Source organism: Taudactylus pleione, unplaced genomic scaffold, assembly GCF_031769625.1.
Source record: "Taudactylus pleione unplaced genomic scaffold, aTauple2 ptg000135l, whole genome shotgun sequence".
NCBI classification, from domain to species: Eukaryota; Metazoa; Chordata; class Amphibia; order Anura; family Myobatrachidae; genus Taudactylus; species Taudactylus pleione.
Window position 1 is genome coordinate 1,275,701 of NW_028284537.1, and position 16,323 is coordinate 1,292,023.

Here is a 16,323-nt window from a genome sequence, read left to right on the forward strand (position 1 = left end):
ATTATGTTCTCATATAGACAAATGAAATCTCCTGCTATTACTGCAACAATGGACGGAAAGAATAAGACATTATATTTACAGGTATGAAGAAAAATGCTCAGCTACTTTTCCACTATTGAAAGCAATGTTTTTCGTCCATCTCACTGATGCATCTTAATTTGGTTTGTTCTTATAATTAAATCAAAAGGACCCATGTAAGCTGATGGCTCTGATACACAGGGGATCTGAAACCATCTTTTGTTTTGCAGACAATAGCATCTATAGAAGAACGGACGAGGCCTAATCTATGCAAGACTTTAAAAGGTGATTGCCCTTCAGTAAAATAAAATGGGAAATAAATAATGTTGCTTTATCACACGTCTGGCAGCGTTGCAGAGCTACGTCACTATGAAGGTAGAGAAGAACGACTACATTCCTAGAATATACTGCTACTGGCTAAATCCAGGTGCTCTGCAGGAGAGAATCCGAACTACACAATGATGAGCAGTCCCACAATACTCCCATCTGTGTAATAATACTGCAGTGTATTCCACAAAGCATGGCAGTGGGAAGCACTCGGGACCAGATGAAAGGGTGTTTCAGCCACATTTAAGTATTGAGCTACGGTGCTAATATATCGTCTAACAAAGTGCCATTTGTCAGAATATGCCATTAGTAGCTAGTAATAGTAATAATAAAATAGTCATTATAAGATGCATGATAAACTGTAATATACATGCCTCACTCCGTAAGCTCTCTCCTCTCCACTGAGAATTATTTGTACTAGTATTGCGGAGCCGTCATTTGTCTGGTCGCTGTCCATCATGCCTGGTGCTGAAAGGTGGGTACAGATCCCCATCTGGCTTTCAGTGCTCCGTCTTGAAGGCATCAGTGCCTGTGACCACTGAGAGCCCAGACGGGGGGGGCGGGGCCTCGACTCGAGTGCGCAAGTGCTAGACGGACGTTTCCATCTGATTATATTCTAGCTCTGGCAGGCCGGAGAAAGGAATAAGGGATGTGTGGTACTTGGGCGTGAGGCTATTATCACTCCAGCAAGCTTTGGTTAGCTAATTATCATCATTATCCTTTATATGGCGCCTCAAGGGTTCCGCAGCGCCTTACAAAGTACATAAACCAGTGACGGGAACGCCACTCCTGAGCATAACACCCCCATCCTCCTGGTTGCATTTCCAATCTGCATGATGTATGTAAAATCAGCAGTCTAGCTTTCCATGGTTAGAAGGCTGCTTATTAATTGCTAACTGCGTTACGTTGGTAGAGAGAACCTCTACAACCTGTAGTGTTCTGTTCTATTTGTAGGAGTAAGACGTAGGATGTATGACCTTGCTTCATACAAAAGTGTTTGACAGCACCATCTTTCTGTATTGATTTGTCTCCATGCCCTGCCCGTCGCCTGCTTCCTGTCCCTACCAACGTCATTACACAAATAGACAGATCACTGCCTCCTGCCATAGCCGCACCCTCACATTCTTTTGCTATGAGCTTTCTGCTCATATGACTAACTAACTAACAGAATTAACAGATAAGAAGGAGCTGAAAAATTTCAATACAAAAAGATATAATACGAAACACCTTATGCTGGGTACACACTGGCCAATATATTGATCAGCCAATATATCTGTTAGCCGTCAGCCAGTGTGTACAGGCGATATGTCTGTGAACCGCGTCATTCACAGACCTATCGCATTGGCTGTGCTGCACAGCCGATGGACAGATATCTGCAGACATATCTGTCCATCGGCAAGTGGGCCCGTACACACACAGCGGTAGCCGCTGCGAGGGGGGGCAGCCCCACCTCCCTGCCAGCGGGTCCCGCAGCTGCTGGGTAAACGATGGCCGTTCAGTGTGTATTAACGACCATCATCTAAAGATATATCTGCAGATCACTCGATCTGCCGATATATCTTTCAGGTGTGTACCCACCTTTAGAAGCACATTGCTTCATCCAGGTCTTTCTTGGGAAATCCCTGTTTGTCATTCCTAAAATGCATCGTGCACAGACTTCAGACACATACTATATGGAGCAAGTAGACATGTTTAAAACGTGATGGGGCTCATACATCTAGCTGATATTGGGATAATTCCCCGTTCGGTTGGAAGATCAGAGAAATCCAACATGTTGGGACAACCTTGACTCTCCGATTACGACCCGAAAATGGTCGACATGGCGAGTCGCAGATTTTTAACATGTTGAATTTCCCTGATTCACCATGACTGAGCGTGGATCAGTGACGATTGGCGGTTTTGATCGGCGTCTGCAGAAGGGGGAATCAAGCCGTAGTTATATGGCCTGTATAACAATGCAGATTTTCCTGCACTTTCCTATAGGCTGTGATAAACATCTCTGATGACAGTGGCTGTGAGTTGCTGGGGAAAGTGGTCAAACACTGTTATCGCTAACAATTGGATTGTTCCCTTCCACTTTCCATGTGACCCATTGTTTCCAATTGTAGTTGTTCCATTACTATTTTATAGCCAGGATACAAATGATTTGTGCTCTCTTTACATGTTTTTATACATTGTGACCCTTTTTGAACTTTATTTAAAAAAAAAAAAAAGAAAAATCAAAATAACTTTTTTTCTTTCTTCCCCACTGTCAGAGCTCGGCCTCGTCGATGGGCAAGAACTTGCAGTTGCTGACGTCACCACTCCTCAGACTGTGCTGTTCAAACTTCACTTCACCACCTAGCCCCGGAGGCGCTGAGCCGTTCCCCGCGGCCACCTTTAGTAATAAATTATATGACAGAGTTGCGTAGTAATTAGTATGAATGAATGTGCAGTGTGATGGAAGCCCATCCTGAAAACATTGGCATGGATTTTGGGAAGTAACAGACTGCGGTTACAGGCTGTGCCCGCCTAGTTCTTAGGGGTAATTCAAAGTGCTCATGTAACATAGTCGCCCACTGAACAATTATTTATGAAAGGGAAAACATTTTAAAAAAAGACCCCCCAAAGCGCATTTTAAATATACTTTTAGAAACATCCGCAATGTACAGTGTTCTGTTGGAACTGTTTACTGCTGTATACTGTATAAAGACTTGTATGTTCCCTTTTTTTATAATGTCTTTTTTTTTTTCTTATGACAAATTACAAAACAATTGTTTTGTCAGAGTTGTAAACAATGTAATTAAGCATAATAAAATCCCGTCTACCTTGTTTGCTGTGGATAAGGGGCATTACTGTGGGGATATTTGGGACACTACTGTAAATGTTTCCTTATATTCTTGAGGCCAGAAAATCTCGCACAAGGTTCTAGTACACCTGGGACCAGTCCTGGTTATATGGCATAAAGTAAACTTGTGGTTCTTGACCTGACCAGCAATTCTGTAGCCAAAATATGCTTAACTAGCTGTTTAGTGCTTGGGTTGATATTCCAAATTTTCTAAGAGCCAAAAACAAAAACTTGCATGCATACCACAAAAGCACTGATGATTTAGTAATGACGTTAATGACCAAACAAAATCAAAGAGTGCATATTGTGTGTGCCTGCGGTAATAAGGACCAATATTGTAAGTAAAGATATTAATAGAAATATATATAATGAAACAATGTACTTATAAATCTAACAATCAATTAGAAAACAAAGGAAATTAAAAAAATTAAGGATGTACTGGTCACTATAAAAAAAAATAAAAAATGATTTACTCCTTAAACTACTTCCTGAGCGTATATTAAACACTGCAAAATTGCACTGGGGTGGTAAGCACACTTACAGTAACTAGTCTTCTAGTACCCGGGGGATTACCTTATAGAGTATATAGCAGAATGGCAAATTACTTTGAAAAACGTATAATTTCCAGTCCCTAGGACACTGCACTCCATGTTGAGAGAAAACCGAATATTTGTATTAAATCTTTTTTTCTGAGTCCTTTGAGAGGAAACTGCGACCAATGGGGGTACAAGTGCCATTCAGTAGTTAGACACTTCGTTTGAATTCTGCACAAATTTGAAAAGCTTTTCCTCTATATTCCCTCCCATCAGGAATCGCCTTTATTAACTAACTAAGCCCCAGAGACAGGGACAGTGACATGCAAGAATAAGGAAACCGTTATCCAACATCAAAATTCTATAAACTAATAATCAATAAAATAGTGTAAAGGAAGAGATGGAGAGGAGAATTCCACCCTGGAGTGGAGTGCCAATCATTTTGCCCTGCCAAACTGGTGGTTAATAAATCTCTAGGGGTGACTTTCAGGAGGTCTATGATGTAGCCTTCCACCCTTTTATCCTCTCATTCAGGCATCTGAAGAGGAGCTGGGCTACAACCTCAGAAACTTCGAGATGAGCCAAGAGCCCGTCATGCCAATTGTTTATCAGAGTGTTAGCATGCTGGTTACTAAGCCTGCTTTACTCTCTTGTGTCCCATGTGAGTCGGAAGATTGTCCTCTGGCACAGGAGCCCGTACACTTACCTGAGAAGCAAAAGGATCAATAACTCAGGTCTCCATGTCTGGGGGAAAAGGAACTTTTTGCTTCCGTGGTCTAGTTGATGATCTCTTTTTTTTTTTTTTCAGGACCAAATAGGACTTTCCCATCAAATGTTTGTGACCCAAGTGTCCTTTTAGACTCTGCATCCACTTGCCAGAATCTGAGCCAGAATATTTGCTGTGCAACAACCACTAGAGTTGAAATGATGGGCCTGATTCAGAGCTGGACGCTATTTGCAAACGGTCATTCAGAAAAGGGGGCCGGCTATTTAAATTGAGTGCTCGCTCTTTGCGGTCTGTTGACGCCTCTATGTCTGAGCGAGCGAACGAAACGTGCTCACTAATTTGTAAAGATGCCCCCTGGCGTTTGCATCATATGTCATCTCCGCTATTTATTAGATTAATCGAGTACATCGAAAAGGCGTCTGAACTGCTCGCAGTGCTTGTGGTAGGTTTTACTTCCCGCAATCACTGCGAGCAGTTCAGGCTAAAAGACAACCAAGTGACGTGGTCGATGACGCTGCTTTTGTTAATTATGCACACCCATTAAACGCCCGTTTTGACCGTTTGGCACGCCTGCGTTCGGATCTCCACTCCCCGTTTTCAAGCACCGTCCCCTGTTACCACCCACAAACTCCTCATTCTGTCACTCAAATTAGCAGGCCCTCGCTGTTTTGCGAGCGCACGATTTCCGACCGCAATGACTGGTTGGCGCATGCGCATTACGACCCATACGCATGCGCAGATGTGCGAACATCGCTCGGAGCGAACGAGCGTCCGCTTACGAGCGGCTCTGAATCAGGCCCTATGTCCTCAATCAGTCCTGCATCAAGGACAGCAGCCTTCAAATATTCAGATGCTTCTCTTGTGTGGTCTCCCAAGGTAAGCAACTCATTCAGGCTTACTAGAGTGTAATTCCTTATAAATCTCATCAAACCATTTTTCTACCATCTTCGTTATCTAGCCAGAAGACAAAATGGATAGATCCCATTACTAAATAAATTGACTTCAAAATAGCCTTCACATTCTATCCAGGTTGTGTTTGGAGGTCAATGAAGACCCACAATAAAATATAAAGGAAACTGCCTAAGGCAACTTGTGCATAAGTGGTCTCTCTCTAAAGGGATCTAGTTAAAATAGAATTCAAAGGAAATTCCCTACTTCCCTGTGGTCTCAGCATCCCTAAATTGAATCGAGAAGAAATATGGATTACCGACCAGCTTTGTAAAGCGGAAATGGGAACGCCTCCTTCTGGCAGCCACTCCCTTGGCACGCCCACCAAAGGGCGCGTGCTGTCATTCACCATCGACAGCACGCCCCCTTTAGTGCGAGACCGGGAGCGATGGCTACTCCGTCGCTAGCCGGGTCTCGCGCATGCGCACTAGGGCACCATCGACCCGCTTGTGAGCGTGTCTGAATCAGGCCCACAGTACCATAGAAGGGGAAGAGAGATCCAGTACTAAAAGGAAAGAAACTTGGATGATGCACAAGATAGAGCAATACAGTAACAATCTTAATCAATGAGAGCGTCAGCACAGAAAGGTGGGTGTATATATGAAGATTTATGAGACAAGTCAGCTTGCACCTAGAGAGGTGGGAAAGTCATCCTAACATAGGCAGAGTACAGTAAGGACATGTTTGCGTAATTTTGAACCCAGACGCATATAACCCTAATCAAGGGCAAGTGCAAATATCCAACGATAAACTGTTTGTGATTGGATGTTTGCGAATGCATGGCTGACATCGATTGGTGCTTTCATTAGTACTGTTCTATGTGTATTTAAGCAAATGTTTAGTTTTTCTTTCTGGTACACAAGGCAGGGAGTTATAAAAGAAGTTTTATTTTTGCCTAACAGCAACTGTGTACATTGAAACAGAACAAATGGTTATAAACAGGTTGGGTACAGGATGCCGGCGGTCAAAATCCAGACGACGGCACCCTACCGGGTTAGGATACCGACACCTGTCGCTAGGTATCCTAACCCTTCCCACACTCTAAACCTAATCATTCACCATTAGTGCCCAAACCTCCCCCTAACCCCGCTGCTTGCGGTGAAGATGCCAGCGCCAGGATTCTGACAAGTGTCGGGATTACAGCGCTGGTATTCTAAGTGCCGGCATCATATGTGCGGGGATATTGAACGCATCCCATTATAAACACATATCTTACTGTTGTACCTGTAAGTAAATTGTAGAGTCGAATCACCCACTGAAAATCAACATGGGCCAATATGATATGGAAAAGTGACTTGTGTACTTGCAGAGCTGTCAAAATGTCACTGATAAAGACTGTGATTTGTCCTAAATTTGCAATGCAAATTTAGTTGGAAATATCGCACTACAACTGCATTTTAAATGCGGATTGTAGTAAATAGGGCCCTTAGAGTAATAAATCAAAACAGAGTCAGAGAAGGGGAATCCTGGTCTTAAGCTTAAGGCATCACAAGCTATATAAGCCGGAACCCATATGTCTGCTCCACTGGCGGCAATGAGGTCTGTGTATATATATTTTATGCTACAGTATATGTGTAAGAAAATGGAGTAACATTTCAAGTGTATCGGGAGGGGGAAGAAGGCGGTCTATTATGAAAAAAGTTTGGCAACAGTGACATAACTAAGCAGAGCCGTAACTAGCACTCTGAGCGCCCTGTGCCAGCCCCGCCCCTTTTGCGAGTAACGTTATGATGTCAAGCACAAGGGGACGGGGCCGCCGGCAACTGAAGCTCAAGCAGTGCCCGGAGGGTCTTCAAGGGGTGGGGCCGCACGATCGCGTCATCGTGACTCCGCCCCCTCTTCACAATGCCGTGATTTTCGGTATTGTGAAGCAGGGGGCGGGGCCACGATGCGGGGATTTCTGTGTTTTTCAGGGGGGGAGGTGGGGAGGGTCGGACACTTCCGAGAGGCTTGCCTGCCTTTCCGGGGGGCCGGGAGCGGCACCCGAAAATCGGGAGGCTCCCGGTCAAATCGGGAGGGTAGGCAAGCTTGGCACTGCTGCAGTGATGCTGGCTGCAGGGTGCCGTTACAGGCACCCTGCAGTCAGAAGCAGGGGCCGTGACATGTCGATGGTGCCGCCCACACGGCCCTGACTGTAAGTACATAAAGAAATTGGACTGGGGAATCTGAAATTATATTTCAGCTATTGGAAGGAATACAATGCGTCACCAGGGTCAAATACTTCTCGGATTTTGGCTATTCTGGATTCCGTCCACTGTGAGAAGTTATCATTGCCCAGTCCAGGTATGTACAGATGTATCCACATAAATCTTACTTCCTTGTTAAACTGCTGTGCTCAGACATACAGTATGCATTGTATGGAGCCGAACTATATTGTCATAATTCATTCTCCTAGTATATTAGTGCACAAGGTTATTGGGAGGTGATTCAGCACTGGATGGAAGTGCGAGGCTGCACACAAACATTTATGTTAATGCAGCATCAGCGTGATCCTTGCCCAGCCGAGTGATCACGGGGTCATGCAGACCGGCCATCGTGGATGAGTGAAAGAGGCCAGGAAATCTCCATCTTGCCAACAGAGATCCTGGGCTCTTGTTCCCCCTTCCCCCAAAGACAGCGTCACGCCACCTCCAAGGGGCCCGTGTGCAGTCTCCGACACGGGAGATGGGGGCTGCAATGAGAGACACATGGAGAACGGGGCTGCTATGAGAGACACATGGAGGAGGGGGCTGCTATGAGAGACACATGGAGGAGGGGGCTGCAATGAGAGACACATGGAGTAGGGGCTGCAATGAGAGACACATGGAGGAGGGGGCTGCAATGAGAGACACATGGAGGAGGGGACTGCAATGAGAAACACATGGAGGAGGGGGCTGCTATGAGAGACACATGGAGGAGTGGGCTGCAATGAGAGACACACGGAGGAGCGGGCTGTAATGAGAGACACATGGAGGAGGGGGCTGCAATGAGAGACACGTGAAGGAGGGGGCTGCAATGAGAGACACGTGGAGGAGGAGGCTGCAATGAGAGACACGTGGAGGAGAGGCTGCAATTAGAGACACGTGGAGGAGGGGGATGCAATGAGAGACACGTAGAGGAGGGGACTGCAATGAGAGACACGTGGAGGAGGGGGCTGCAATGAGAGACATGTGGAGGAGAGGGCTGCAATGAGAGACACGTGGAGGAGGGGGCTGCAGTGAGAGACACGTGGAGGAGGGGGCTGCAATGAGAGACACGTGGAGGAGGGGGATGCAATGAGAGACACGTGGAGGAGGGGACTACAATAAGAGACACGTGGAGGAGGGGGCTGCAATGAGAGACACGTGGAGAAGGGGGCTGCAATGAGAGACACATGGAGGAGAGGGATGCAATGAGAGACACATGGAGTAGGGGCTGCAATGAGAGACACATGGAGGAGGGGGCTGCAATGAGAGACACATGGAGGAGGGGACTGCAATGAGAAACACATGGAGGAGGGGGCTGCTATGAGAGACACATGGAGGAGTGGGCTGCAATGAGAGACACACGGAGGAGCGGGCTGTAATGAGAGACACATGGAGGAGGGGGCTGCAATGAGAGACACGTGAAGGAGGGGGCTGCAATGAGAGACACGTGGAGGAGGAGGCTGCAATGAGAGACACGTGGAGGAGAGGCTGCAATTAGAGACACGTGGAGGAGGGGGATGCAATGAGAGACACGTAGAGGAGGGGACTGCAATGAGAGACACGTGGAGGAGGGGGCTGCAATGAGAGACATGTGGAGGAGAGGGCTGCAATGAGAGACACGTGGAGGAGGGGGCTGCAGTGAGAGACACGTGGAGGAGGGGGCTGCAATGAGAGACACGTGGAGGAGGGGGATGCAATGAGAGACACGTGGAGGAGGGGACTACAATAAGAGACACGTGGAGGAGGGGGCTGCAATGAGAGACACGTGGAGAAGGGGGCTGCAATGAGAGACACATGGAGGAGAGGGATGCAATGAGAGACACATGGAGGAGGGGGCTGCAATGAGAGACACATGGAGGAGGGGGCTGCAATGAGAGACACATGGAGGAGAGGGATGCAATGAGAGACACATGGAGGAGGGGGCTGCAATGAGAGACACATGGAGGAGGGGGCTGCAATGAGAGACACATGGAGGAGGACACACTTTGGTGCATATTGTTTTTATTTGTTCTTATTCCTGTTAATGAGTGCTGTAAATTGTTTGTTGAAGAATTATAATTGAAATAAATAAATATATATATACATTCTCTTTCCTTGGATTTATGTGTATTATTTTTGCAAACAACTTATTATAATAAGTATAATACGTATTTCTGCCCTGACGTAAATGCTAATTACATTATTTTGACCCATCTACTTTAAAAAAGCGACCGCTCTGTAATTATGTTGGCTTGGGGTTCCTTGAAAAAATCATGGAGACCTTAAGGGTGCCTTGAACTGAAAAAGTTTTGGAAGCACTGTTCTAATCCGATGCAGTGCACAGATAGTCACACCATCCGGCAGACATTGGCCGCTCCATCAGACATTAGCGCAAACCCATGGTTGCTCAGGAAGCGTGACAGTACATGGCTGCTGGTGCCAGTGGAACTGTGTCTTGCGACACCGTCCATGACACCGGCACGCACCCGACATGCCTGAAGACGAAAGCCACCACCCAGTCACTGCCCAGGAATGCCATGCAATTACGATCTCTGTCCCTCAGTGGTAACCATAATGCATACCTCCCAACATTTTAGCTTTGTAAGGAGGGACAGGTCATGCGTCGTAGGCGTGTGCGACATAAAAGGGGCGGGATTTAGCACAAAAAGGGTGGAGCATCTGGAAAACAGGGTGGAGCCTCGCGGCACACCCCGTTTACATTACTGTGGGGGTGTGCTGAGCACTCTCCAAGATGCTGGGCAGCCCCAATCCCTCCCTACACTAGAGAACAGATGCTGTGTGCATGCGCACGGCATCTATTCTTCTTCTGCTTATCCCCAACTTCCCCCCACCACGGGACAGTGCGGCCTGTGGGTGGGACACCGGGGCAGTCCCAGAAAAACGTGACTGTCCCCCTGAATGCGGGACAGTTGGGAGGTATGATAATGCACTATTGCAGCTCGCTCATTTTTTGCTTCCATATTTAATGACTTGATACGGAGGACTATGATTGTGAGCACCGGGTGTGAATCTATCCTATTGGATTTCATATAATATGGCTGTTTTTGCGTGAAGCCATATTTACTACCTTATACTAAAGCAAGTTTCCGCAGGGCTAATGCGAGGTTACATGTGGCATCATTCGGGAAGCCGCTCTGCCCACTGTTTTTCTGTCCACAGTTGCAATCATCATCATCATTTGTATTGACTTCTAGGGGTATATTTCATACTTGCCTATTCTCCCGATTTGGCCGGGAACCTCTCGAAAATTGGGTGGCGCACCCGGCCCCCCGGAAGAGCAGGCAAGCCTCCCAGCTGGCTGCAATACCCCGCATTTTCCAGACAAACCTTCACAGCGGGGGTGTCATGACGTGATTCGTGCTGAATTGTGTCATCATGACCCCGCCCCCTGCTTCACCATGTCGGTAATCTTGGCATTGTGCAGAGGGGACGGAGCCAAAATGACGCAATCACGTGGCCATGCCCCCGCTCTGCCCCTAATGCCAGGTAATATCCCTAGCCGCGTACCCCTATGCCCCTGCCCCTCCCCCCCTGTACTTCTATAAGCCCACAGTAAATATACCAGGCTTGCCTGAATGTCGGCAAGCCTGGTATATTTACTGTGGGCTTATAGAAGTGGAGATGTTGCCCGTAGCAACCAGTCTATGTGGTCTATTTACTAAGCAGTGTTAGGAGACAGAGTGAAAAGTGATAAGGTGCCAGCCAATCAGCTCCCAACTGTAAGTTTTCAAACACAGCCTGTGAGATGACAGTTAGGAGCTGATTGGCTGGCACCTTATCACTTTTCACTTTGTCTCAGAACACTGCTTAGTAAATAGACCCCTATGTGAGCTGTGAAGGCCACGGATAAGTCGCTGGGAGGCAGGAGGAAGACGGAGCAGGTGACAGGGACCCAGAGACCTCGCTGCTGCTGCTGTTACTGATGGGGATGGAGAGGCTGGAACAGAACACAGGAGCTTCCCTGCGCGCAGCCACAGCCCGGAACAAACCAACTGCTGTTATATCAAGGGGGTTTCCAGCAGCGTACAGCCGCTAATCAGAATGCAATCTGCCTCCCCTGGTGACGCGCGAAGGCGTCCCATAATCCTGTGTGCTGCCATTAGTGACGCGGACGATCATGTGTGCATACACATTCACCAATTATCAGCCCACTGTGTCGTGACTGACGTCACAACAGGGCGGGCAATAACATGTGCCCGTCCTGTTGTGATGTCAGTCACCGGCAGATTTTGCAGCAAGTGTACGGGCTGTCAGCTGACTGTCCGTACACACAGCAGGATATACTGATACATCTGTAGATATATCGGCCATTGGCTGTGCTGTACAGCCTATGAGATATGTCTGTGAAGGACGTCATTCACAGACATATCGCTGGTACACACCTGCCGACGCACCCACAATATATCTACTGTTTGATATATCGGCCAGTGTGTACCCAGCATTACTTCCATAGGTCTACTTTCCCTTGGATCAGGGGACCTCTGTCCAACTACTGCCCTACAACATATCCTTCCTATCAGCAGGGAGGCCACATGCCTGCTATTTTTAGTTGCTGGGGCCCATGGTCAAGTCCTCTCCCCTGTGCTTCCATATTCTAAAGGCCAATACACACTAGACGATATCTAGTGTGCCCGACCTTGTCAGCGACGGGACCTGGTGGATGTGCCGGCATCTGCAAGTGCACACGCACCTGCTAATGCCGGCAGTGGCGGAGCAACGGCGGGAGACATGATGCCGATCCGCCGGATTGGACAACATATCGTCTAGTGTGTACCCGGCTTAACGCAGGCTGGCCGTCGGGGTCACTGAATGTTCACAGCAGCCCTGTAGGCTGCATTCTGCCTATCAGGACTGCACTGAGTGATAACAGGGGCATATTTACCTACTCTTCCGGAGGCTCACGAATTTTCAGGTAGCTCCCCCACACTCCCGGAAGAGTGTCCAGTTTTCCCACATCCCGCCCACTTCCTAGTGAAGAAGTAATTGTGCCGGGAATCGCGGCACCGTATGGAGGGGGCGGGACTAAATTACACTAAACCACATAATTCTCTGCAATTTGCCGTGATGGGGGCAGGACATAGAAACCCAGCCCTGACCCCGAAGTGTCCAGCTGTGTCTCCCAGACCCTCCATCATGACCCATTCCATCAGGTACATAATGCTCTGTTCCTAGACTTCCCTCTTAATTTATGATTGCCGTCACCTGTGCTGAAACACAATCAGAAATTATGAGGGAAGTCCAGATGCAGTGCATGTTGTACCTGATCATGGAATGGGTCATGTTGGAGGGTCTGGTCTACTCTTTGGGCATCTCCCGGAGAGGAGATAGTAAAAGTCGGCAAGTATGAATAGGGGTACTCCAGACTCCGGGGTACCATATTACAACATAATGGAGCAATGTAGCATGCTGAAAGGCCATAATACCAGGAAAGCCTATGCCGCCTTTTGGCTTACCCAGCATCAATCTATAGAAGCAAATCCGGGGGCTTCTTGCCCTGCCACAGAAATGATAGACACACACAGAAATCATAGACACACACAGAAATAATAGACACACACAGAAATGATAAACACACACAGAACAGGCAGACACACACAGAAATGACAGACACACACAGATATGATAGACACACACAGAAAAGACAGACACACACAGAAATGACAGACACACAGAGAAATGATAGAGACACACAGAAATGATAGACACACACACAGAAATTATAGACGCACACAGAAATAATAGACACAAACAGAAATGATAGACATACACAGATATGATAGACACACACAGAAATGATAGGCACACACAGAAAAGACACACACACAGAAATGATAGACACACACAGAAATAATAGACACACAGAGAAATAATAGACACACACAGAAATGATAGACACACACAGAAATTATAGACACACACAGAAAAGACAAACACACACAGAAATGATAGACACACACAGAAAGGATAGACACACACAGAAAGGATAGACACACACAGAAATAATAGACACACACAGAAAGGATAGACACACACAGAAATAATTGACACACACAGAAATGATAGACATACACAGAAATGATAGACACACAGAAATAATAGACACACACAGAAATGATAGACATACATAGATATGATAGACACACACAGAAAAGATAGATACACACAGAAAGGACAGACACACACAGAAAGGATAGAAACACACAGAAAGGATAGACACATACAGAAAGGATAGACACACACAGAAAGGATAGACACACACAGAAATGATAGACACACACAGAAATGTTAAAACAATTATTTGCAATTACGTACATCTGCGTGTGTGAGTTTGATCAGCAGCATCTGCATGATATATGTCAGCTTAGGAAACAGAACAGATATAATCACAGTGTTTGTACCAAGATTTGAGAGGGGCAAGTGGGCCCAGGGTCTATTCAGCTTCGACCAGAATTGCAAAGCTGCACACAAGCAGCTTTGCAATTCCGTCTGTGCATATATGGTAATGCAGCAGGAGGCATCACGCTTCCTGCATGCATTACTTATCTGAGCTGCGTTGTACAACGCAGCATCGGAAAATCTGCGGGAACATCGGCCGGCTAAGGTGGTCCATGGGGTCAAGCAGCTGGCCACCGCAGATGAGAAGAAGCCAGGTAATCTCCGTCAGCCGATGGAGATCCTGGCTTCCCTCCCCCCCCGACGGCGGCGCCACGTCTCCGTTTCGGGAAACGGAGGCCATCGCCGCCCACTCCCCGCCCACAAACGACAGCAGACTGTCAATCACTGACAGTCTACTGCCAGTCTCCATGTGGGATCGCAGTTCCTTCTGCACATGCACATAACGGGTCAGGCAGTGCTATATGAGGACCCCCAGTTTGCAGCAAGATATCAATAGAGGCCATGGCAGTGGCAAAGTTTGACGCCTAAAGGTCATGGAGAGATTGTGTGAGATAAATACTTAACCTAAGTATATGATTATGACCACCTTAAAAGTAGGGGAGACATGATGTTATCCATAAATCCAGCTGTTGCAGCGGCTATATACTGCACATGCGTTTTTTGTTTTGTTTACTGCGCATGGACAATCTTTATATAAACCTTAACGGCACATGCATCAAAATAATATCGGTCTTGGAGAATATCGATATTATTTTGCCAATCATCGTCTGCACTAAGGGCCTGATTCTTTAAGGATCGCTATTGCGATCACAGCTCCGTAATCCCACGTAGTGCGATTTGCCGCACAAGCAGCAATAATGCAAGTGGACATATCTGTAGTAGTCGCTATGTGAGGCCGTAGCAATTTTATTGATGGGGCCCCCACAAGCTTTAATCCGGCCCTGGTGGGCAGAATGGTGAGAATATTACCGGGGATCGGCGGGTCTGTGCTTTGGGGATGGGGCCCATTAACACGATTCTATGACAATCGAATCATTTAGCCCCGCCCCTATTTTAAATATCCGTCGTCACGATGAATTCCCGCTAGGAGGCGGGGCTTAATGACGCAACTCGGACGGCCTCGCCCCCAACTCTGCCCACCTGCTTCTCCTCCTCAGGCTTCTCCCGGGGAGGAGAATTTATAAGTCGGCAAGCATGCTCCCACTACCGCTATCTCACATCCATAATACCTTACAAACCTCCATAAGCATCGGTAACATCGAGTACCATCGGCACCTCATGCAGAATTACAGCAGCCCTGATTTTACTTAGAAATTGCTAACCGCGTTGCACTCAGTGAGTACTCAAGCTGTGTACGCACGCCCATGCAATGGCGTTCAAACGGACAGGCACGCGTTTCTCCGACCAACCTCCGTCACCACCCCCTAACGCTGACTACCTATCAATCACTGTGCGATGGCTTACTGTGCTCTGCGTAATCGCAGTGCAATTGCAGTGTGGACCTCATTCAGAGTCGGTCGAAGCGGCCGCACGGTCGTACGCCACCGATGTTCGCAATACTGCGCATGCGTACAGTTCGCAATGCGCATGCGCAAACTAGCCGCTACGATCAGAAATTTCTCTCTCCTTGAACACAGCCAGGTCGGTAGTTTGAGTGACAGATTGAGGCGTTTGTGGGTGGTAACAGGGGAAGGTGCTTGAAAACGGGGGAGTGGAGATCCGAACGCAGGCGTGCCTCATTATGCGGACGGCGTTTTGTGGGAGTGCATACGGTTTACCGGAGTGCATAATTAACAAAGTAGCGTCATGGCACATGTGATATGGGAGGTTTTTACACTGACATGATCGTAGAGCTTAAGAGAGGGTATGGTCAACCTTAAGCTCTACGACCAGTTTCGATGGTTGCCGATGGTCTCGATTAATCCTTTTATGCCCGGAGATGACGTGCAATGCGTACGAGAAGGGGCCGTATTTTTTTGTCTTCCGACCGCTTCCTCCCCTTGGTCGACCAACTACCGATCCGAACTTAGGGACGCAACTTGCGAGGGAATCATTTGCATATACGGCCCCTTTTCGCGTACGACCGTGCGGCTGCTTCGACCGACTCTGAATGAGGTCCTGTGTCCTTTGTGTATGCGCAGTATGCAACAATCGGCGATCTACGTGCGCTGTTGCAGTTGCGATCCTTAATGAATCAGGCCCTAAGTGCAAACATAGCGATCGTGCATCAATCCAAAATACTGATGCAGGACCAATTGGCCATCCCTAGTGTGGGATTCCCAGGCTGCACTGGTCTCATAAATATATGTGTATTACAATGTAATAAACCTATATGAGACACACGGGTCTATTTACTAATCAGTGTTAGGAGACAGAGGGCCT

General features: G+C 47.3%; 1 protein-coding gene across 3 annotated transcripts in view; it reads left to right on the top strand.

Moving 5' to 3' along the window:
* Positions 1–3,156, top strand: part of UBA3 (ubiquitin like modifier activating enzyme 3) — a 40,207-nt gene extending 37,051 nt beyond the window's left edge. For all 3 annotated transcript variants that reach the window (XM_088473373.1, XM_088473374.1, XM_088473375.1), the window contains 3 exons: positions 18–81; positions 249–303; positions 2,601–3,156. In XM_088473373.1, the coding sequence (XP_088329499.1) occupies positions 18–81; positions 249–303; positions 2,601–2,689 (208 nt within the window). In that variant the 3' untranslated portion in view covers positions 2,690–3,156. The remainder of the gene's footprint in view (positions 1–17; positions 82–248; positions 304–2,600) is intronic.
* The last annotated feature ends 13,167 nt before the right edge of the window (positions 3,157–16,323 follow it).